Source organism: Plectropomus leopardus, chromosome 12 (assembly GCF_026936395.1).
Source record: "Plectropomus leopardus strain MGB_pleo_1.0 chromosome 12, ASM2693639v1, whole genome shotgun sequence".
NCBI classification, from domain to species: domain Eukaryota; kingdom Metazoa; phylum Chordata; class Actinopteri; order Perciformes; family Serranidae; genus Plectropomus; species Plectropomus leopardus.
Window position 1 is genome coordinate 11,924,241 of NC_142187.1, and position 19,455 is coordinate 11,943,695.

General features: G+C 39.7%; 2 protein-coding genes and 1 long non-coding RNA gene across 3 annotated transcripts in view; 2 read left to right on the forward strand and 1 right to left on the reverse strand.

Annotated features, from left to right (window-relative positions):
* Positions 1-2,382, forward strand: part of LOC148188049 (uncharacterized) — a 30,514-nt gene extending 28,132 nt beyond the window's left edge. The window contains exon 6 of the long non-coding RNA XR_015778103.1: positions 2,247-2,382. This is a non-coding gene — a long non-coding RNA (uncharacterized LOC148188049). The remainder of the gene's footprint in view (positions 1-2,246) is intronic.
* On the reverse strand, positions 381-14,267 carry kcnj9 (potassium inwardly rectifying channel subfamily J member 9). The gene is made up of 8 exons (XM_042498152.2): positions 13,799-14,267; positions 12,535-12,938; positions 10,978-11,191; positions 8,469-8,670; positions 7,217-7,409; positions 6,695-6,892; positions 4,888-5,018; positions 381-2,509 (listed from the first exon to the last, which is right to left on the reverse strand). The coding sequence occupies exons 2-8, from the start codon at positions 12,830-12,832 to the stop codon at positions 2,243-2,245; spliced, it is 1,503 nt and encodes a 500-aa protein (XP_042354086.1). The 5' UTR covers positions 12,833-12,938; positions 13,799-14,267; the 3' UTR covers positions 381-2,242.
* Positions 14,268-14,646: 379 nt separating this feature from the next.
* eif3f (eukaryotic translation initiation factor 3, subunit F) lies at positions 14,647-19,236 on the forward strand. Its single transcript, XM_042498155.2, has 8 exons — positions 14,647-14,803; positions 15,202-15,272; positions 15,978-16,057; positions 16,134-16,271; positions 16,352-16,443; positions 18,167-18,303; positions 18,520-18,633; positions 19,076-19,236. Exons 1-8 carry the CDS (start codon positions 14,692-14,694, stop codon positions 19,151-19,153), a joined length of 822 nt encoding a protein of 273 aa, XP_042354089.2. The 5' UTR covers positions 14,647-14,691; the 3' UTR covers positions 19,154-19,236.
* The last annotated feature ends 219 nt before the right edge of the window (positions 19,237-19,455 follow it).

A 19,455-nucleotide genomic window follows, 5' to 3' on the forward strand; every position in this document is an offset into this window, starting at 1 on the left:
CTGCAAAGAAACTACAGATTTCAAAAAAATTTACTGAGGAAAAAAAAATTCCAGTGAATCCTAATAACGTAAAAGGATTACCTAGAAATGCAGTATTTAATTTAATGTACCTGGTTACTTTTCAACATTTCATATCATAACATTGCAGTACTCTAGTATTCTAAGAGAAAGACTGGTGGTGGATTTCTTCATGTTCTGTAATGATTAAGCCTATTTTCTGCATCCTGGCACATATTTGAATCCTACATTTCTGTTTTTTTAACCAAACATCTATTATCGCTCAGCCCAGCAATTGCAGTGCTGTAGCATACACAGTATGTACATTTAGCGTACTTTTATGTATGTGGCCCCTCAGCAGAATATCACACAATCAGAGACAGTTGTTCTGGAATATACTTCAGTTTATTAATTCTAATTGATGTGTTATATTACATATTAAAAACATCAAGTAAAAATGGCCACATATATACACAGCAGCAGAAGCAGGAGTTTGGGCTGAACTGAGCAGGACACTGTTGTGCTTTTAATTTCTACTTGGCTGGGAACAAAACAGAGATAATCCTTGTGCTACACACATTGTATGTGAAACAAAGCCACAAAACACACTAAAGTGTTAACCTGTCTCTACATTAAAGGTTTTAGATTGATCCTCTAGTCACCATACTTGAGAGTGCAGATAGGAATGTCAGCAAATTCATACTAGTGTAATTAAAGAGTGACTTAAATCTTGTTTTGCTGATTTTCAATGGTTTAACTTCTCACCTTGCTGCAGTGACGTGCAGGTGCACCACAGGAGTCTGTGACATCACTGTTGGGCGTGGTCAGAGGTTAACCAGTCTTGAAACTTTGAACCAGAGAGGGTAGCAAAACATTTCTTTTCAGCACGATGTTAAGCAACACAATCGCCAGAGGAAGTGCCGCCACCGTATGTTTATGCAAACCAAGAATTCGTTACATTTGTACATTATTATATATACGACAAACCTTTATGTTTCTTTATGTTTTAACTCTATGGTTAACATGTAGTTAGGTTTAGGCACAAAAACCATGTTTTTGCTTCTAATACCTGCTTTTGGTAGCAAGATCCTGGTAGGAATGGCAGTAAAAATAACAGCCGCTTTATTAGTAAAAACATATTGCTTTTTGTGGCCCCATCCTGGCTGGAAATGCAGCAATGTCTCTGTAAAAAATAACCACTTTTCTGGTACTATCCCCCCTGGAAAAACAGTGATGACTTGCTAAAAAAACAACTAATTTTGCTGTTTGTTGGTTTTGAATAGTGGTCTACAGTGGACTGCAGCTTGGCAAGCATCCCTTCCATCTTCCAATGACAAACTCAGCACATATACTACGTATGATATAATACGTATGAAATGTACAAATGTAACGCACCAGTGTTTTGCAGAAATGTACAAAGCTGAATTTTTCTTCTGACGATTGTGTGAAGTTACTCTTAAACAAACATAATACTTTGTGCCTACAGAGGGTAAGAAATTATTTACACTTAGGGCAGGAAACCAGCTTTGTTGTCCTCTGTCTATGATTCACTGGACACTTTTATAATCTTTTGACAGCCAAATTGATGTTTCAAACATTTTTCTAGCACCACATGATGGTTTGTTGCCAAATGACGTTTGTAGCAGAGTATACAAATACTAGCGGCTGTGGGCTGCTGTTACTTTCCCACAGTGTTAACACCTGATTGATGTACAACAAACCTTGGAACAATCTTTGCATCTTCTAAAGAAATTTGAGGTTATTACGATTTCAGTCTATACTTTAATATCATCTAGTGATATTCATGCGCAGGTGAAAATAAAGCATCTATGCACTGTACCTATTTTAAATGTGAACAATCCACACACGTGATTCTGCACAAACAACCACCTTGTCGTCTTTTCGCAACATTCTGCTTTGGTCCACAGGATATACTATTGTTGACCCCACCTAAAGCATAGTATTGTCATTTAAATGTAGATAAAGGCAAGGGTGATTGGAGCTAACACAACGTATTAAAAAAAAAAATAGCACGCATACAGTACAATTATAACAAAGATCAACATAGAAATAAAAGACAACAAATACTGAGAAATAAACTCTTCCATATGGTAACATAAGATATGGCATATACTGTAGAACTGGCCAGAATGACACTTCTCATTTGCCTTGAAAGAAAAGATCTGCAAACACTAACTGTGGTGAGGTGGTGATATACTGAAGTTCTTTGTAAACATTCTCTGTTCTAGGCCTCTGATTCAGATTGGTCGGTGGCGACGCTGCCATTCAGCTCGCCCAGTCCTGTTTGCTCCTGGATGTCCGTCATCTCTCCGACGATAAAGGTCGGCTCCCCTCCTTTGCTGTTGGCTGAGCTGCTGTCCGGCTGCTTGGCCGCCTGGTTGGTCAGGGTGGGCTCTTCATCCAGCCTGCTGGAGATGGACCAATAGAGGTGAGCGTCGAGTCTGGCTGCAGCCAATGAGAGCTCTCGTGCTGAGCAGGAGGGCGTGTCCACCTTGAGGGAGGGGAAACATGAGAGCTGGTCAAATCACTGAACACTAAATTAATATGTCCCTGTGATAAAGATGTTAGCATGGCCAAGAAAAAGCCCAATTCCCTGTAATGTTTTTAGTTAAAGAAATCATTTTAATTTTTTGGGAAATACACTTGTTTGCTTTTTTTGCTAAGAGATTGATACCACTATTATGTCTGTCCAATAAATATGAAGCACCAGCCAGCTTAGTTTGCTTAGCTTAGCTTGAAGACGAGAAACAGCTGACCTGCCCCTGTTTAAGGGCCCTGACACACCAAGCCATTGGTGGGTTATCGGTGAGCATCTGCTTTCCTAGAAGTGTCTGCTACAAGTTTGGCAAATGTCAGCCATTTTTGTCTTGTTTTGGGTCAATTCAGCATGTTTAGGTCAGTTCAGCATACGGGAAGAGAATCAGCAATGAGGACAGCAAACACACTTTGCCTTGTTTCCGCTCTTTATGCTAAACTCAGCTAACAGCTGCTGGTGATTGCTACATATTGAACAGGTAAATATGAGAGAAACATCAAATCACAGTTCAAACCTATTGAATCAAAACACAGAGTGGACTGCAGAGGGCCCAAATAAATTGGCTTCCCTAAATATTTGGAGCCCATTTGCACTGTTGTGGTTAGATTATGATGTCAGGTTACTTTTCTGAACTGGAAAACAAATTTTTAAAAAAACAAGTTCCAACAATATTCTCCCCTGTCATGCAACACTGTGGGGACGTTGACTACATGGAAGTTTGAAATTTTTTAGTACTTCAAATTTTGGGGCCAAACCAATTTCAAATGTAAATGATGACCGTGATCGTGTCAGAATTATATGGTTCATTTTATCTCTGTTACAATAATTATTATTGAGGGAAAGAGGAAAAAACAACCACCATGTAAGACACCATGTGTATTGAACACCATGTAAGTCTCAGCAAGATAGCCAATATGCGTATCGCCAAAAATATCAAACTATTCCTTTAAATGTCGTAATTTACTTTATCAGTTTACCCTTTTCTCCTCCACAAGCCTCGGCTATTTCTTAAACCCACTTTTGGGGATCGATATGTGGAACTCACAAACAGAAGTTGAGGAGGAAGAACAGGTCAAACATCATGTGAAATCAGGTGCTTCTTATTAGATTTTTAGCGTGCTGTCACTGTTTGTGCTCTGTGCTGTGTGTGTTTTCCTGCTGAGTTGTGTGCATTTGTATAAAGGCTTATCCATGGAAAGGCATATGTTGGAAAAGCTTTGGTTTATGGAGTCAGCCCATTCTATGTACTTTTCCTTACCAAAATAAACACGAAATGAATACTTCAGTTGGAGTTCCTGCATTTCCCAGCATGCCTTTCAACAACCCCAAGAGAACAAGTGTGAGAATTGAGCTGCTGGTTATACATGTAGGTGGAGACAAGAATAGGGATAACAGCAAGAGTTGCTCCAGGTTTCCTCACTCAAACACTGTTAGTTGGTAGTCAGTAAAAGAACCGGTATGTTTTGCCTCTTCTAATGAATTTAGTAAAAGCAGTGAAAATGGCTAAATAGTTTGACATTTAAAAAATTGTTTTAAATTGTTAATGCATTTTTTCATTATTAAACTCCATTGTAACGACACTGTTTGTCCTTCTATGGACAAAAATGAGAAAATGCCAAAATCTTAGTCAGAAATTTCAGGTACACTCCCAACACATGTTCCTGTGGATCCTTAAAAAAGTCTTAAAATTCATTAATCTAAAAGTAAGGCCTTTATTGTTATTAAAATGTCTTCAATCAATACGTCAAAAGCCTTAAAAATGTTTTTTCTGAAGTTGCGTTGTAAAATCTCAAAATATTTGTTAATAACTAACTCTTAAATAATTAACAGAATTCCCCCCACATTATTTCAGGATACTACGTCCAAATCATATGACAATTTAAAACTTTTTTTTTCAAGGCAAACCAAATGGATACTTTTATAATAATGTATGTTTTCTATGTGTTCCACTTCAGAAGGTTTTTTTCTCCAGCATTTTAAGTAGATCATCCAACTTTCTAACTTTACCAAAAAAGGTTGCAGTTTATTTTTCCAGAAAATTTAGATCAAATTGTTCCTAACCCTAAGTCACTGATGTGAGTTCATTTTTTTCATAAATTTTTGTTTTTGTAAAGTTGGTCACAAATTCAATACCGATTGACATTAAGGTCCTTAATTTAATTTCTATCAAGCTGCAGGAGCCCGGACATGTTGCCAGTAGCTGTTTAATTGACAGCAAAGAATTTTTTAGGAAGAAAGTTGACTTAAAAAACTAATGGCAAATTTTTTTAACACCACATATGACGCATCCCTACATCAGCCTGTAGGTTGTCCCTTGCTCCGAAAGACGTTACCTCAAACGTGTGATGAAAGGCTCCGTAGTCGACGTCAAAGAAGCCCTCTGCCAGCGACATCATTGGGCTAAACCTGTGACCCCACATCACCTCCTCCGCTAGATAGGAGCTCCTCGCCTGGCACGTCATCCCTGCACACACAAAGCACACTGGTGAGTACATACATTCATTATGCCTCACAAAATAAGTTGTGATACATAACTGGGTATACAGTCTGAGCGGAAAGTCTAAGCAACACAGGTTAAACCCTGAGACATAATTAGTCACAAACATTTTAACTAGTAAGCTGTCATTTATGAATATTCTCGGCAGCTGAGTTATGACTGTACTTCTTTGTAACTCTCCACAGTGGTCTGACTAAGGGAATCAATATTTGGAGTAGGCAGAGAGGCCACCTTTACCTCATGGAAGATGCATCATGAATAGCTCTGATACACTGAATTCCTGCCAAACAGTGAGGTATAGTTGAGTATGTTATCCTCTCAGAATGAATCTGACATAAGACAATATGAGAAGGGGATAAAGCAAAAGAGATAAACACAGCTCATCCAAATCCTTATGGGGTATAGGTAAATGGCTATTTGTTTCAGCCAGGCTGTCAATACCGATTTGGATTTTGTAGATTTCAGACAGTATGACAATAACATGAGATACAAAAGTAATATTTAACTGCACTTCTAAATATATAATCTCTGGGAAGATCTCTGAGCAGGGATAAGGTGTAGCCCAGCTTCTGTGAATGATTTTCACACTCTGTACACAGTGAAAACAGACCTCTCAAGGTTTTGATGAATTTGGTTAAAAACCTCTTGGTGCTGAAGGGTGTTTTGAGCTTAAAAATACGTTTGAGCAAAGTGTGACAAACAGTCAGTTAGTCCATAAGGGGTCACTTTAAAGAAACGTGTGTTTTTCACAAATTTGACATGGTCACGTGTCACTGGACCGGCAACCCACTTTTGGACCATGACCCACCAGTTGGGAACCACTGCTGTACGGCTTTTAAATTTTCTCCAGCTACAAGGATTTTCTAAGATAACACCGGTAGTCAACAGTTAAATAATGAGAATATACAGTACAAGAACACAAAAACATCCCTCGCAAGATCACTGATTTTGTTCCCTGTTCACTTAGATACTTATATCTAAGTATATAGAGGTATATTCCCTCTGTAATCACAACATCACAAGGCTCTAAAAGCTTCCCCGAAATTGCAGATCTAAACTGAGACACTCTGGAGAGGGGAATTTCATTTTCTAATGGACAGCTTTGGACAGGGTTTGCTTTCTGTAAAACAGTGATGGTATTACTGAAATATCAGACAGTTGTATGCATCCACAAGATTAATTTTCCTAATGCTCAGTCAGTACGTGTTGTTGCAGCCAAACATGCATTTACAACACAGAGGCCATTAGAGTTTTACAGTCAGATTAAATTGCAAGGCATTATTTCTCATACAAAACAATGTTGTTAAGTTGTCATATCTTGTGTAACATTTTTCATTATTTCAATTCTACAACATATCACATAAAACCCCCTGAGTAATAAAAAATAGTATTAATGGTATAATTTATAAAGCATGTGCCTTGATACATTTTAAAGCTGATAAAGCTACATTTATTTTAGTAACTATTTATAGTATAATTTCCAGATTTTTTCAAACTTATAAACATACCCTGCTCAGTCATTTTTATGTTTAATATTTTCTTGAAAGTTACTTGAAAGTTGACTCAACTGGGAATGATTTATAGATGGAAGATTTTCGTTTTTCTCATTCTCCTTAATTTAAAACGTTTAACCCATTCCTTACCTGTTGCCTCCACCATTCCCTCTAGGATGACCACGATCTCAAAGTCCTCCTTCTCCAGCTGGGCTTGCGACATGTCCCAGAAGGGTGAATGTGAGTCGATCTCATGGGAGATCACCAGCGGAGAGACCAGGAAGAGACGATCATCGCCTGTCTCAAAGCCCACGCTGATGTCTGTCTGGTCCAGGGGGATGAACTCACCTGAAAGAGCCGATAAAATGAGGGGTAAGTTAAGGGAAATCAAGAAATGAAAATCCTCCTGATCCTCATGCTTTAAGCAGTTTAATACAAAATCTGCTTAAGTTTAGGGGAAATAATTATTAGTTTTATAACATACTCAAAAAATTGAAGTTATATTTGAAAAATTTATTAATTTTAAGAAGGGATACTGTAGATGCCATAGTGGAAAAAGTTGTAGTGGACGTTTGGGTTGTTGTAGTAGTCATTATTGTAGTCACATTAGTGTTGATAGAGAGTAAAATGTGCGCAGATACTTTCACTAATAGCTTTATTTGGTTTTCTCACCCTCCTGAGTCTGTTTGGACTTGATGAGCTTGGCCCTCATGTTGGCCCCTACGATGTGGGAGCTCCGAAGGTCGCCCACCCTGAACATCAGACAGAGCTTGTCGTCTCTCAGGGAGATGACGGCGTGTTTGGAGAACACCAGTGTCTCTGCCCGTTTGTTGGGCTGCGAGATCTTCACAAACATACAGCCGACCTGGACAGAGAGGCGGGAGGGACAGGACAGGTGAGAGTGCTTGCACAAGGCTGAAATGTTTGCAATAACTAGAAAAGTAGAGGATTATTGAAAAATGAATGGCATGTCTTGTTTATCATAATTAACAATGATGCAGACTGTACAGAAACATTCATTGTGAACGCTGAATACAAACGAAGCAGGTTGCTTGTTATTTGCTTACTATTTACGGTTTTAAATATAAAAACACAGCAGTGACATTTGACATTTTAACCCCAGACTCAGTCATTTTTACTATGCATAGTAAAATAGCCCAGTTGCTATTATGGCATGTTTCCAGCTCGCAAACATGCATAAACATGATTCCACTCGGACGTCGGTGTGTGGATTCATCTGCATCAAAAGAGTGCTTACATTGTGGGAAAAATCAAGAGCCATCAGCACTTTTAAAGGAAATATTCTCTTTCAGGAAGCATTCAATCTGGCACAAATTAGTGTGATTTGTCTGCATAGTATTGATGAATGCACTCCTTTCTCTAGGCTCGAGAAAAAGACATTTGTATTTTGACTGAGTTGAACTAACAGGAGGCTTCCTTCCAATCAAACAGACTCAGGTCAAACAGTATTCACTTTACTTTTAAAGTTATTTTATCTGGTTTAGGTGCCTTTCAGAAAGGCCTCAAAAAACAATTTGTGTGCTTTTTATTTTTTCTCTAACCTGACCTCAGCATGTTTGACGGTCACTATATTTTAGACCTACGTAGATCTGTAAAAACAACTGAATTATAGAAAGTATTGGAGTTATGAAGTTATCCTTCATAACAAAACACTGAAACAACTGATTTAGAGAGTCCCCTGTTAGTGAAATTCTCCACGATTCATGTCCATTATAATCGTCCGTAAGATGCAAGAAGGGAAATAATATTTTATTCTCCAAAAATTAACAAAATCTTCTTAATAAGTAATATTAATGACAACACATAATACCCACAAAATATTGGGTCATTTTTGCTATCACTTTATCCAATTTCTGAATATAAATTTCCCCTTTCTCAGTCATGTACCAGTGCGAGTGCTCACCATAAAGGCGTTGACCATTGAGCCCAGTATAGCTTGCAGCAGCAGCAGCATGGTGCCCACTGGACACTGGTCGGTGATGACGCGGTGGCCGTAGCCAATGGTGGTCTCTGTCTCGATGGAGAAGAGGAAGGCCGAGATGAAGCCGTTGACATTGTTGACACACGGTGTCCACGTCACATCCTCCAGATGGTCCAGATCACCCCTTTGGGGAGGAAAGAAAGGAGGAGTATGTGTGAGAAAGGGAAGGAGGGGAAGGTGACAAAGTAGGTGTCAAGAGGGAAAAATAGACAGAGCGAGAAGATTTATATTCTTAGAACAGAGGTGCAGAAATATATGTATGACGACTCGTCTCTCCCTTTTATATTTACAATACCTTTCAGCTAACACTTACCATGAATAAGATGCAGTCTTATCCGTAATGATTAACCTAACATTCATGCTGCCAGTTTTCACGATGCTGCAAAAACCTACCTTTCCATCATATATCATGACATCTTCACTATGCTGGTTTATGAGTCCTCTGCCACCTAAAGTCTGCAGACTTCCTTTCAAACTACTCGCTACACAGACTAATGTCCTTGATTAACACAGCTCCAGCCAGAGAGTGAGAGCTAATTAATGAAAGTGGTGTTAAGTAATTTATATAATATATGACTTTTATTGACCTGTGTTGGTGACCAAGGAATTGCAATAACACCAGCAGTTCCCTGGCACAGGCTTAAGGTGGCCTGTAATTGATATAAAGAGGTCAGGATTTTACGAGACGAATACGTTAGCTAATTAGAGTGGGGATCCAGCAGACACATCTAGTGAAGAGGTAACATCATGATGAAATACAGCGTAATATTGATACTGCTTCGTCATCTGCTTTTTTGGCTGAAAAGTGGGGCGTTTTTAGCTGTCGTTGCAGAAATGTCTTGCGATATTGGTCACTATCTCATAGCATCATCTTCCATCTTTGAGCGATTAAAAAAGGTGGTGTTAGCTCGTGATAATTTCATTTAAGGACATTATTGGGAATACTATTATTTGCTTTCTTGGCGAGAATTTGATGGGAAGGTCGATATACCACTTTCACATCTGTCTGTCAAAGATTTACTATGCAGTAATGTAACTACTTATACAGAAGTAATCCCTCTCAGTCATCACTTATGAACCACTACAAGAGTTTTTGCAGAGACTCTGCTCTATGTGTGTATTTTCTGTGGCCAGGACATTTATGGACATAACACTCAGGTGCATTGGGGCTTTATAAAAAGGGAGCAACAAGAGGCCGTAAGCAGCAGGCACCCAAGAGACACAACGCAAATAGGTAGGCAAAACGCCAAACAAGAGTTAATCTGGGGTTGGCTTTTACTTTCACTGGCAAGCATATTTACAGTACAAACAGTAACTGGTAATCCAGCATGGTATACCTTTAAGTATTACGCTACAGCCAGGAGACAGTTAGCTTAGCTTAGAACAAAGTCCGGAAACAGGGGGAACAGGGGTGTGTCTAGGGAGTGGCCTGGGGTGGCATGGACCACCAATAAAATCCAGTAAAAATAAATAAATACAACTGTTTAAAAGTTTGTTTAAACAGGCTTCTTTATTAAAAAATCTTGACACTTTATAATTGCTGTTGTACTATTTACTTTTGGAGGAGCAATTTTTTTAATAAAGTATGAAAGATTATTTTCCATTTTTTGTTGCAACTGGTAGGTCTGTATATCTTTTCAACTAAATTATGGGCAGGAACGTACGACCCTTCAACATTAGCAGTTAATGTACTTATGGGTAGTGGAGACAAAAACAGTAAATTAAAGCTATGCCACCGTGCATCTCCACAGCAGCGCTCATTCTTCCTGCCACCCCTGCATTAGTCAGTGTCCCACTTGGGACACCCCAGTAAAAAAAAAAAAAAGTCTGCACACGCCACTGAGGAGGAAACAGCCAGTCTGGCTCTGTCTGAAGGTTTTAAAAAGGCTTACCAATTCATATGTTACATCTTCTGTTTTATACTATGGTTTTTGTATGGTTTCAACAAAAATAACCATCTCCTGGCTGTAGCTTCATATTTACCGAACAGACATAAGAGTGGTATCAGTCTCACAGCGAGAAAGCGAATAAGCACATCTCACAAAATGTCAAACTATTCTTTTAAGTAGCAAGGAGGAGGAGAAAAGAAGAAAGCACACACTTAAATGTGCTGTATGTTGCTCTGGAGTCTTCTTATTTTGTTGAGTCTCATTCTCAGGTCGTCAAATACTGGAACTAGTCAGACGTAACCACCAGCCCAAAGCATTGGTCTCTTTTAAGGAAAGCCCTGTTCTTGGTCATATGCATTTTGCCATAATATCTGAAAGTGATGTCATTTTGAGTTAAAGGACTTTTGATCTTGCTTCTCGGCATTTTGGATTTAGCAACAGTAGAGCTCAGGCAGGATGAAAACCTAGACTCCTTTATGGCACACAAGACAAGAGATGTAAATAAATAAACTTCTTCCACTCCCTTTTCTCAACAGTCTTACCTACAGTAGGCTATGAGGTACCAGATGGCCCCAAAGAAGAGCCACGTGACGGCGTAGGCCATGACGAAGACAAAGAGCGAGCAGCGCCAGTTGAGGTCCACCAGCGTGGTGAAGATGTCAGTCAGGTAGCGGTAAGTCTCCCGCATGTTACCGTGCTGCACATTGCAGCGACCGTTTTTCTCCACATAGCGTTGTCTCTTGCGCCGAGTCCGGGCTGGTTAAGAGACGGTGGGGATGGGGTAGCATGAGACACAGGGGAGAGAGGAGAGGCAGCACAACTTAGTCAGAAAGGTTTGAAATATGAAAGGCTGAAAAATGGGAGATCTTGCTCTTGTGGAAAACCTGCAAAATGAGTTTTGTTGCTTAGAACAGGGTTGAAGATGAGTCCTTACAGGTGTTTTAGTTTCATAACCTCGTGTTCAAAGAAACCCTTACAAAACCCTTTAGAATACTTCAAAAGCGTACACATGTCTGCCTTTCTACGTTTCTGAAAAGTTTCACTGTTTGAAGATACAACTGTGACTGCAGTCAGAGGATGCGTGTTGAATGAAAGCGTGAAGAGACAGTGGAGGATAAACAGAGGAAGGTGCCAGGGGACAAAACTACTTAGAGAGATGCCGTGTGGCTCAGAGGAAAGTCAGGCTGGTGAAAAAGGGATAACAGAAATGAAAACAGACAGGTGAGCAAAAGGGAGGAGATGGAGTACGACAGGACAACATCATCAAACACTCAGAGAAGAAAAAGCTACATCATTGGACTGTGGTTACTGTACTGCCCTAACGGGAACTGATGGTGTTGCTTGTTTGTGGAGAGGCTTTTAACTGTGGGTGCACCCAGCCACAACTGAGATTATAAGACATACAGGATGTAAAACGTGTGTTTTTTCGCTCTGATGACAGCAATAGATATAAATCAGTGTGCATCTGACCTATAACGTCACATATTAAAAGTCAAAGCAGTAGTTCAGCCCAGAATATGATGCATTTCTTACTATATAATAGTAATAATAATATAATATTTGGTTCATGTTCTCTTGATAAAAAGTTCTGTGATTTTGAAAGCTTTAAAAGCGTAGTTGTAAAAACTTTCTTCTATTATGTGCTTCAGGCATATGTTCTATAACAAAAATCTGTTAACATCCAGTTCTTTAATTAAGTGTTTTATGTTTTTAGGGTTGATTTTTCTTCTTTCACAAATATCTACAGTCAAGCGGAGAGAGAAACTGGAGCAAACAAAGAGCTACTGGAGAAGCCTAATGAAAAAAGATGCAAGACTGTCAAAATCGCTGAGGCATGAACCACTGCAGCACAGTTTAAATTAGAGGAGATTCACAGCTATTGCGACAAAGTTGTGGAGGAGAAGGAGGTGCACAAGTTTAGTCAGTGTACACTGTGTGTCTGTGGAGTGGAAAGAAAGAAAAAGCCAGTCAATCAGTAGCTCCCCGTCTCTGCATCCTTCATTATGTTTTCTCCAGGCTTGAATGAAGTGAATAGTAGGCAGCCATAATATTTTGGAAACATTTATTTAGGACAGAAAGTCACATGCAGAGTCACTTACCCCACCCAAACCGTCCCCTCTCCTTCTCCGTCCCCTGGGTCTTCTTCCTGGACTGATTGATTGTAGCTTCCCGCTCAGCCAGCTTGGCCTGGAACGACCTGTTGACCTTGGCAAAGGGCGGTTGCGACGGCGCCGTCTCTGTGGTGACGACATGGCCCAGCTCCTCGGATACGTTAAAGACTCCGGTTGAGGCTGTGGCCTCGGTGGCCACCTCCACTTCTTCCCCTTCCCCCTTCTCCTCCACAGGGAGCGAGAGAGAGTCTGGGCGGGAGGGAAAGACTGAGTTCTCCAGCGCCATGGCCTGTGTGTGTATGTCAGGTGTATTAGCGTGTTATTGATATCCTCCCTATGGCAGACTCTGTCCAAAGGCTATTGATTGGACCATTTGTTTGCTTGACTGAAGCCTGGAACATAGGAGAAGAAAACAATGATCACATTAAATCCTGTAATTGATTAGCTGTTTTGCTGCCACAGTAACATGCTGATAAATGATTTCTACCTGCTACTTCAGGAGCTTTTTGAGCTCTTCTGTCCCTTTAATTTATCTTAAGATTTTTTTCCCCGACATTAATAAGGTCTGTGTTCTGACTTGCTTTGTCTCTGCCTGTTTTATCATTTCACCCCTTTTAAATTCAAAATGTAGCAACAAAAAAAGGAGGGAAATCATAATGTTTGAGGTTGATCTTTCATAGTGTTGTGTCGCTTTGGAATCAGAGATAGAAGCAGAATAAATGTCTTTTTCTGAAAGATAACCTTATCCTGGAGCACGGCGTGTATGCATATTAGAGCCGCTTTCACTGTTTTCATAAAGCACCTTGGGGTAGGTGTGTGTGTGTGTGTGTGTGTGTGTGTGTGTGTGTGTTTGTGTGTGTATGGCCCCTGCCTGTGTGTGTTGTATAAGTGCACTTACTGCTATGTGGTGAGTTTATGCTACAGGCCTGCTGGGATTTCTTACATAAGTCTCATATGAATCTAAAAAACTGAATGTGGACAGTGAGACATGGTGTGTCCCTGACATATTAGCACAGTAAAATGGACTCCTAGTCTCTCTTTAGCCTCGGATGATGTGCGTCCATTTGGAAAATTGGGGGTTGCACGCAAAAGGAGACTGATGGTGACAATCAAGATGACGCACTACGCCTGATGGATGGATCAGAAATAGCCTCAGTTACAGGATATCTGTTAGCCAGCCAATAGGCTACAGAAAACACAAGGCAAAGCTTGAGGATTAATGTCAGACAGCTAGGGATGAAATAAATCTTACCTGCTCAGTGTAGTAACTTGTAGATGTTGTAACACCTGGACTGGGCAGATGATTTATCATAAGAAAAACGGAAATCTGGTCCAAGAACGAACCGCGACTGGCTCGATGACACCCATTTCTTGTGTTTACCAGCGACGCAGCATCAGTCCACTCCTGCTCGCTTTTTTTCCAGGAAAACAAAGACCACCTCGATTCGACCACAATATGTAAAAAACAGAAAGCGAACACACCATCCACTGAATGATCACGCATTTAAAAAAAAACTCCTGCAAAACAAAAATTCAAGTAGACTGATCACGGCGTTTGGACAACATGTGTCGGCCAGTTGACGTGCGAAATGGTGGCAACAGGATAACCCGGCAGCGCAGAGAGCTCCATCATCTGTGCATCTGATGGAGTCAGTCAGGTGTGGAGCCACTGAGCGGCGGAGGATGCTGTCATCAGCCCAGCCCCTCTCAACCCTGCCTGCCTGCCTGCCTGCCTCAGACGCTTCTGGTTTCAACAACAGTCATCTGCGTCCTCTCCTCTCACCGTCAGACCCTCTGCATCTGCACACAGGGCATAGATGATCACATGCAAAAGTCTTATTGTAATCACAAATAAGTCGTTTTTAATGGCCATTTTTCCTCATTTTAATGCAAGTCCGCGTATATTTCCGGCTCTTATACAATGGAATTATCAAGTCTGGCTCCTTACAATCACGACAAGAAATAATTTACAGAGGTTATTCAACTTCTGCTTATATCAGATACAGTCACATTGTTGCATCAACTGTATCAATAACTTGATTATAATTAGTGTTTTATTCTCATATTAACCGGTGTTACCCCGCCGGCCTCTAGGTGGTGCTGTATGCTTTCACCGGAGCCGGTGAGCAGTCCTCCTCTTCCAAGATGTCGGTGTACGGGCCAGTGGTGAAAATTCACCCCGTCGTTCTCTTTTCTATCTGCGACTCTTATGAGCGGAGAAATGAGGGAGCGAGTCGTGTTATCGGGACCCTTTTGGGTGAGTAGGAATTTGGGAATATTTTCGGGAGGAGCGCCTTTTAATAAAACCCTCAGGAAACTGGCTAATGTTAGCTTCCCTGCTAACGCATGTTGGCTGGGTTCAGACCAGCAGTGCTAACCTGGCTACATCTAGCTAGCAAAACATCCATTGTAACAGCTGTCCGTTCGCTCAAATGATCACGCAGATGTAAAACACGACTATCTGTCAGGTTAAATAACCGTTTCTGATTCATTTCTATTCGGCTATAACATGTATCAATCTGAATTACACGTTGCTGTGTTGTATGATAGCCGTTGCCGATGGTTCGTCATGATTTTAGCCTCTGTTTGCTAGCATACAATGCTAAAACGGTTAGCCCAATAAAGGTGCATAATTTATAAAATTTTCCCTCTCAGGTACCATTGACAAGCACTCTATTGAAGTGACCAACTGCTTCTCTGTCCCTCACAATGAGTCTGAAGATGAGGTTTGTTGAATCAACTACTTTGTTCATATTATGTATGTAAACGTATTTGGTGTCAATAAATGATTGTTTGGCTGTTGGATATTTCCAGAAAGACTGTTTAATCAATCTTAATGGAAAAATGTAGCACTAGCAGCGAACTCACATCAATAACACCGAACAGATTAGACAGAAAATAACTGCATTAACGTATAACAGTTTTATTTAGGAAGTCATTGAACTAAAAACTTTACTCCAAATTCTGACTACGCTTCCCTGGTAGTAATCTGTACGTTTTGTGCAACTCTAGTAGAGTGTGTATTTTTAAGGCTAGGTGCTTCCTTTCAATTGCATAGATCTCCAGTGGGATCTTGTCTTGCTGAAGTAAAATGCATCCTGCAAGATAGTAAGCTGTTGAGCCTCTCAAAATGTAATGAAGGACCATGAATTGTCAAACAGTACTTGGATTCATCATGTGTCTTTCTCAAACGAAACAATGTTGTGAAGTGTTTGAAAGGTACTGGGACTATTGTGTATAAGTAAGATGAAGGAATATTAATTACATTTGTACAGATGATAAGTCAAAACGGAACATTGTTGAGCTTGGTACAAACACTTGTAGACAGAGATGACTTGCTTCACTTTCATTCTTGAAGAGAGGAGATGATTAGTAAAAAAAAAAATTTTAAAAAGTGTCCATATGTTTAACTTTATGGTCTTTTCCAACAGGTTGCAGTAGACATGGAGTTCGCTAAGAACATGTACGAGCTCCACAAGAGGGTGTCACCCACCGAGGTCATCATCGGATGGTGCGTCAGTAGATCAACTTTGAAATTTCATGGATGGAATTGGAAATCGCTTATACTCACCACAGTGTCCTCACAGGTATGCCACAGGCTTTGACATCACAGAACACTCAGTGCTCATTCATGAGTACTACAGCCGCGAGGCCACCAACCCCATTCACCTGACAATGGACACAGCACTGCAGAGTGGCAAGATGAACATCCGCGCTTACGTCAGGTTGGCTGATCTTTTTGTTATAGACTTTTTTTTTGTGATCAACTACAGATTGAGAATGTGTTTGTTTGTTTCCCTCACAGTGCGCAGATGGGTGTACCAGGAAAGACGGTTGGTGTGATGTTCACCCCGCTGACTGTGAAGTATATCTACTATGACACCGAGAGGATAGGCGGTAAGAATACAAACAGCACATTAATCTGACTTTTTGGAAACAAATGCTTCCCAACAAGAGCATGTGAGCAAGGAGAGGGCACGAGCAGAAATATCTTGGATAGAAAACAGAGTGGATTTTTGGTGGATTGTGGCATCAACTAATCTGGTCCATTTAGCTCCAGTTTCACTCCAGTGCAGCCAACAATATGAGTTTGAAGTATGCCTATTCCAGAATGCATCTGTGTATTGTGCACACACACTATTTCCTGTCAAACATGGGGTATTAGTAATGGAGTTCACATGTATGTCAAAAGAAAACTGAACAAGCAGTGAATGATTTGAGTAGAGTGGGTTGAAATGTGAACTGAGCAGGGGAGCCGAGGGAACTGACAGCTCTGTGAGTAAAATCTCACCGCTCCACTCCACTCCACTCACACGCCCTGTTCCAGATCAAATATATGTTATCTTAAATTTATTAATTATTTATTTTGATGAAATATTATGTTTTTGTATTACTTTGGAAAAAAAGCCTCTGAACTAGATGACCTGCAAACAAAAAGGAAACAAAGCCCAAAAAAAAAAGCCAGACGAGACAGAGATAAACACAATGAAACAGCCTAAAACAATAATGAACAGGAAAAATTACTAAGAATAAAAAAGAACGTTTCAGTGTGCATGTCAATGGAAAGTCAACTTGGACTGCATGTAACATTTTTGTCCCAGCCAATATATTTTTTCTAACTTTGTCAGTTCTTGGCTCTCATTACAGAAACTTTTTAAGTCTTGAATCATATCTTTTTCTTGGTATAGTTTCGGATGTCTTTAAAAAAATTGTATTACAGAAACATGTTTCCCAACTGCATTCAGAAAAAAATCCTTATATTGGATCAGGCACATCCATTATTTTGGAATCAACTCTTGAATGTAGGCCATGTATTGAACATGTTACACATTATATGACTTTTATATATTGTTGTCGTTATTCTTATCATAATCTGGTTTTATTGCCATCTACACACACAAGGAATTTGACTTGATGTTTTGGTGCAAAAGAATTAACATAAAGGAAGAATACAAATAATGAATTTAAATAGTATAAGACATACGATAAAAATATAGAAGCAATTTGAAAATATAAAATGAAAAAATAGAATATAAAGAAAACAAAATGAAAGTACAAAAGGTGGTAGGAATAGTATGTATATTTTGTTCATTGTTGGAGCATTGCACACATATTTCTATTTTTATGTTTTTAACTTACACCCTTTTTATACATTGCATTGTAGAATAAGGCACAGTTTTCTATTTTACACACTTAACACACCCAGCACATTATCCATATTATACTTTAAATATTCACATATTAGTTCCGTCTATTACTGTATTTGTTATACATTTATATTTTTACACACTTACATACTCAGTGTATTATACATACTTTATTTTAAATATTTATATATATATATGTATACACTGTGCTAATTGTTTATTATTACTGCATTTCTATTTAATATTTTGATATACATGTACTGGTACTTATTTCTACTTGCGATAATTCTCTATGCTGGCATCAGCGTGACTGTAATGAACCACAGCTCTCCCCCAGAGATCAATAAAGTATTTCTGATTTCTGATTGTTTCCATAATACAGTGATAGGAAATCATTAAGATAGGACAAGTGGTGAGGATATTTTTTCTGTAATGAGGCCCTGTACTCTAACAGTCTCATCTGTTTGTTTTAGTGGACCTTCTGCAGAGGACACGTATCCTTCCGAGTCGCACCAAGGGGTTAACCTCTGATCTGTCCCAGGTGGCTGGCTCTGCAGCCAGGGTGCAGGACATGCTGACCACTGTGCTTGCATACATTGAGGATGTGCTGGTGAGTAATGGAGCGACTGGAATGATGATACGACTCCGATCCGATGTGACTGTGTCCATATGTATGAAATGATAAAGCAGTACCCTCCACTCTTTGTTTTCCTGGTCATATTCCAGCAGTTCTTCTTCGTATCAATCCATTGTATCTCGAGGGATCATTTGTGAAGTAATCAAGTTTATGGTGGCTGTAAAGCTAATGCTGTTCGATCTGTCTCAGTCTGGCAAAGTGACAGCGGATAACAGCGTGGGCCGCTTCCTGATGGACCTGGTTAACAAGGTCCCCACCATCCCAGCCGAGGACTTTGAGAACATGCTCAATTCCAACATCAACGTAAGTGCTCCATGTCTGTTAGAGAACAACATATACATTAATTTCTGGTATAAATAATTTTTCTAATCTCCGCTGATAGCTTTAGCACCCCTTCTTCAGCCTTCCAATGTTTTTAACTGCACTCAGGCTTGTTCCCAGCACATAGTCACTCTCTCCCATTGATTACAGGAAGCATCCAATTAGACTTTGCGTCTATTGTTAGTGCTCTCTTTGCTCCACTTGTCTCGTACTTCTTTACTCAGTACTTGTCCAGCTCACACAGTCACATAAGGAACATAGGGGTTGTTATTACATTTGTTGTCAGGGGACTGTCGTTCTGACCTCGTAGTTCTTGAATTTTGTCTGTGTGTAACAAGAAGCATAAGCATGTTTGACTAATGAGCTCATTTTGTGTCACTATGAATAACATTGTAATAACAATATGACTGTCTGTTTGTTGCAGGACCTGTTGATGGTGACCTACCTGTCCAATCTCACCCAAGCACAGATTGCTCTAAATGAGAAGCTGGTGCTGCTCTGAGGGGATTTCATTGAAGTGATTCATATTTAATTTTTGTACACTTTTTTTTTTTGGCTGAGTTAAATAAAGACGTTAAACAGTCATACAGTGTTCACCTTTGGGTTCCAGGCATTGTCCTAGGTCATATTGTAATTACAAATAATTCAATTTGGTTTCTTACAAATGGCTAATGAACATTATGGGAAGGGTAATATTGCTAATTTAATCTGGGTTTTTGAAAAAAATTGACATCTCACATTTACAGCTTTTAACTCCTTCAATGTAGCTTTCATGATGTTTAACATTATAAGGCTGCAATTCCT

What these genes read in the sequence shown, in the direction of transcription:
- kcnj9 (XM_042498152.2), bottom strand. Translation starts at nt 12,832, where the DNA reads ATGGCGCTGGAGAACTCAGTCTTTCCCTCCCGCCCAGACTCTCTCTCG. An exon ending in TACCTCATAGCCTACTGTAG is followed by an intron (nt 8,671 to 10,977) that starts GTAAGACTGTTG and finishes TCCTCCCCAAAG; the next exon opens with GGGTGATCTGGACCATCTGG. An exon ending in GGGAATGGTGGAGGCAACAG is followed by an intron (nt 5,019 to 6,694) that starts GTAAGGAATGGG and finishes TTGTGTGTGCAG; the next exon opens with GGATGACGTGCCAGGCGAGG.
- eif3f (XM_042498155.2), top strand. Translation starts at nt 14,692, where the DNA reads ATGTCGGTGTACGGGCCAGTGGTGAAAATTCACCCCGTCGTTCTCTTT. An exon ending in TGTTATCGGGACCCTTTTGG is followed by an intron (nt 14,804 to 15,201) that starts GTGAGTAGGAAT and finishes TTTCCCTCTCAG; the next exon opens with GTACCATTGACAAGCACTCT. An exon ending in TGCTCAATTCCAACATCAAC is followed by an intron (nt 18,634 to 19,075) that starts GTAAGTGCTCCA and finishes TGTTTGTTGCAG; the next exon opens with GACCTGTTGATGGTGACCTA.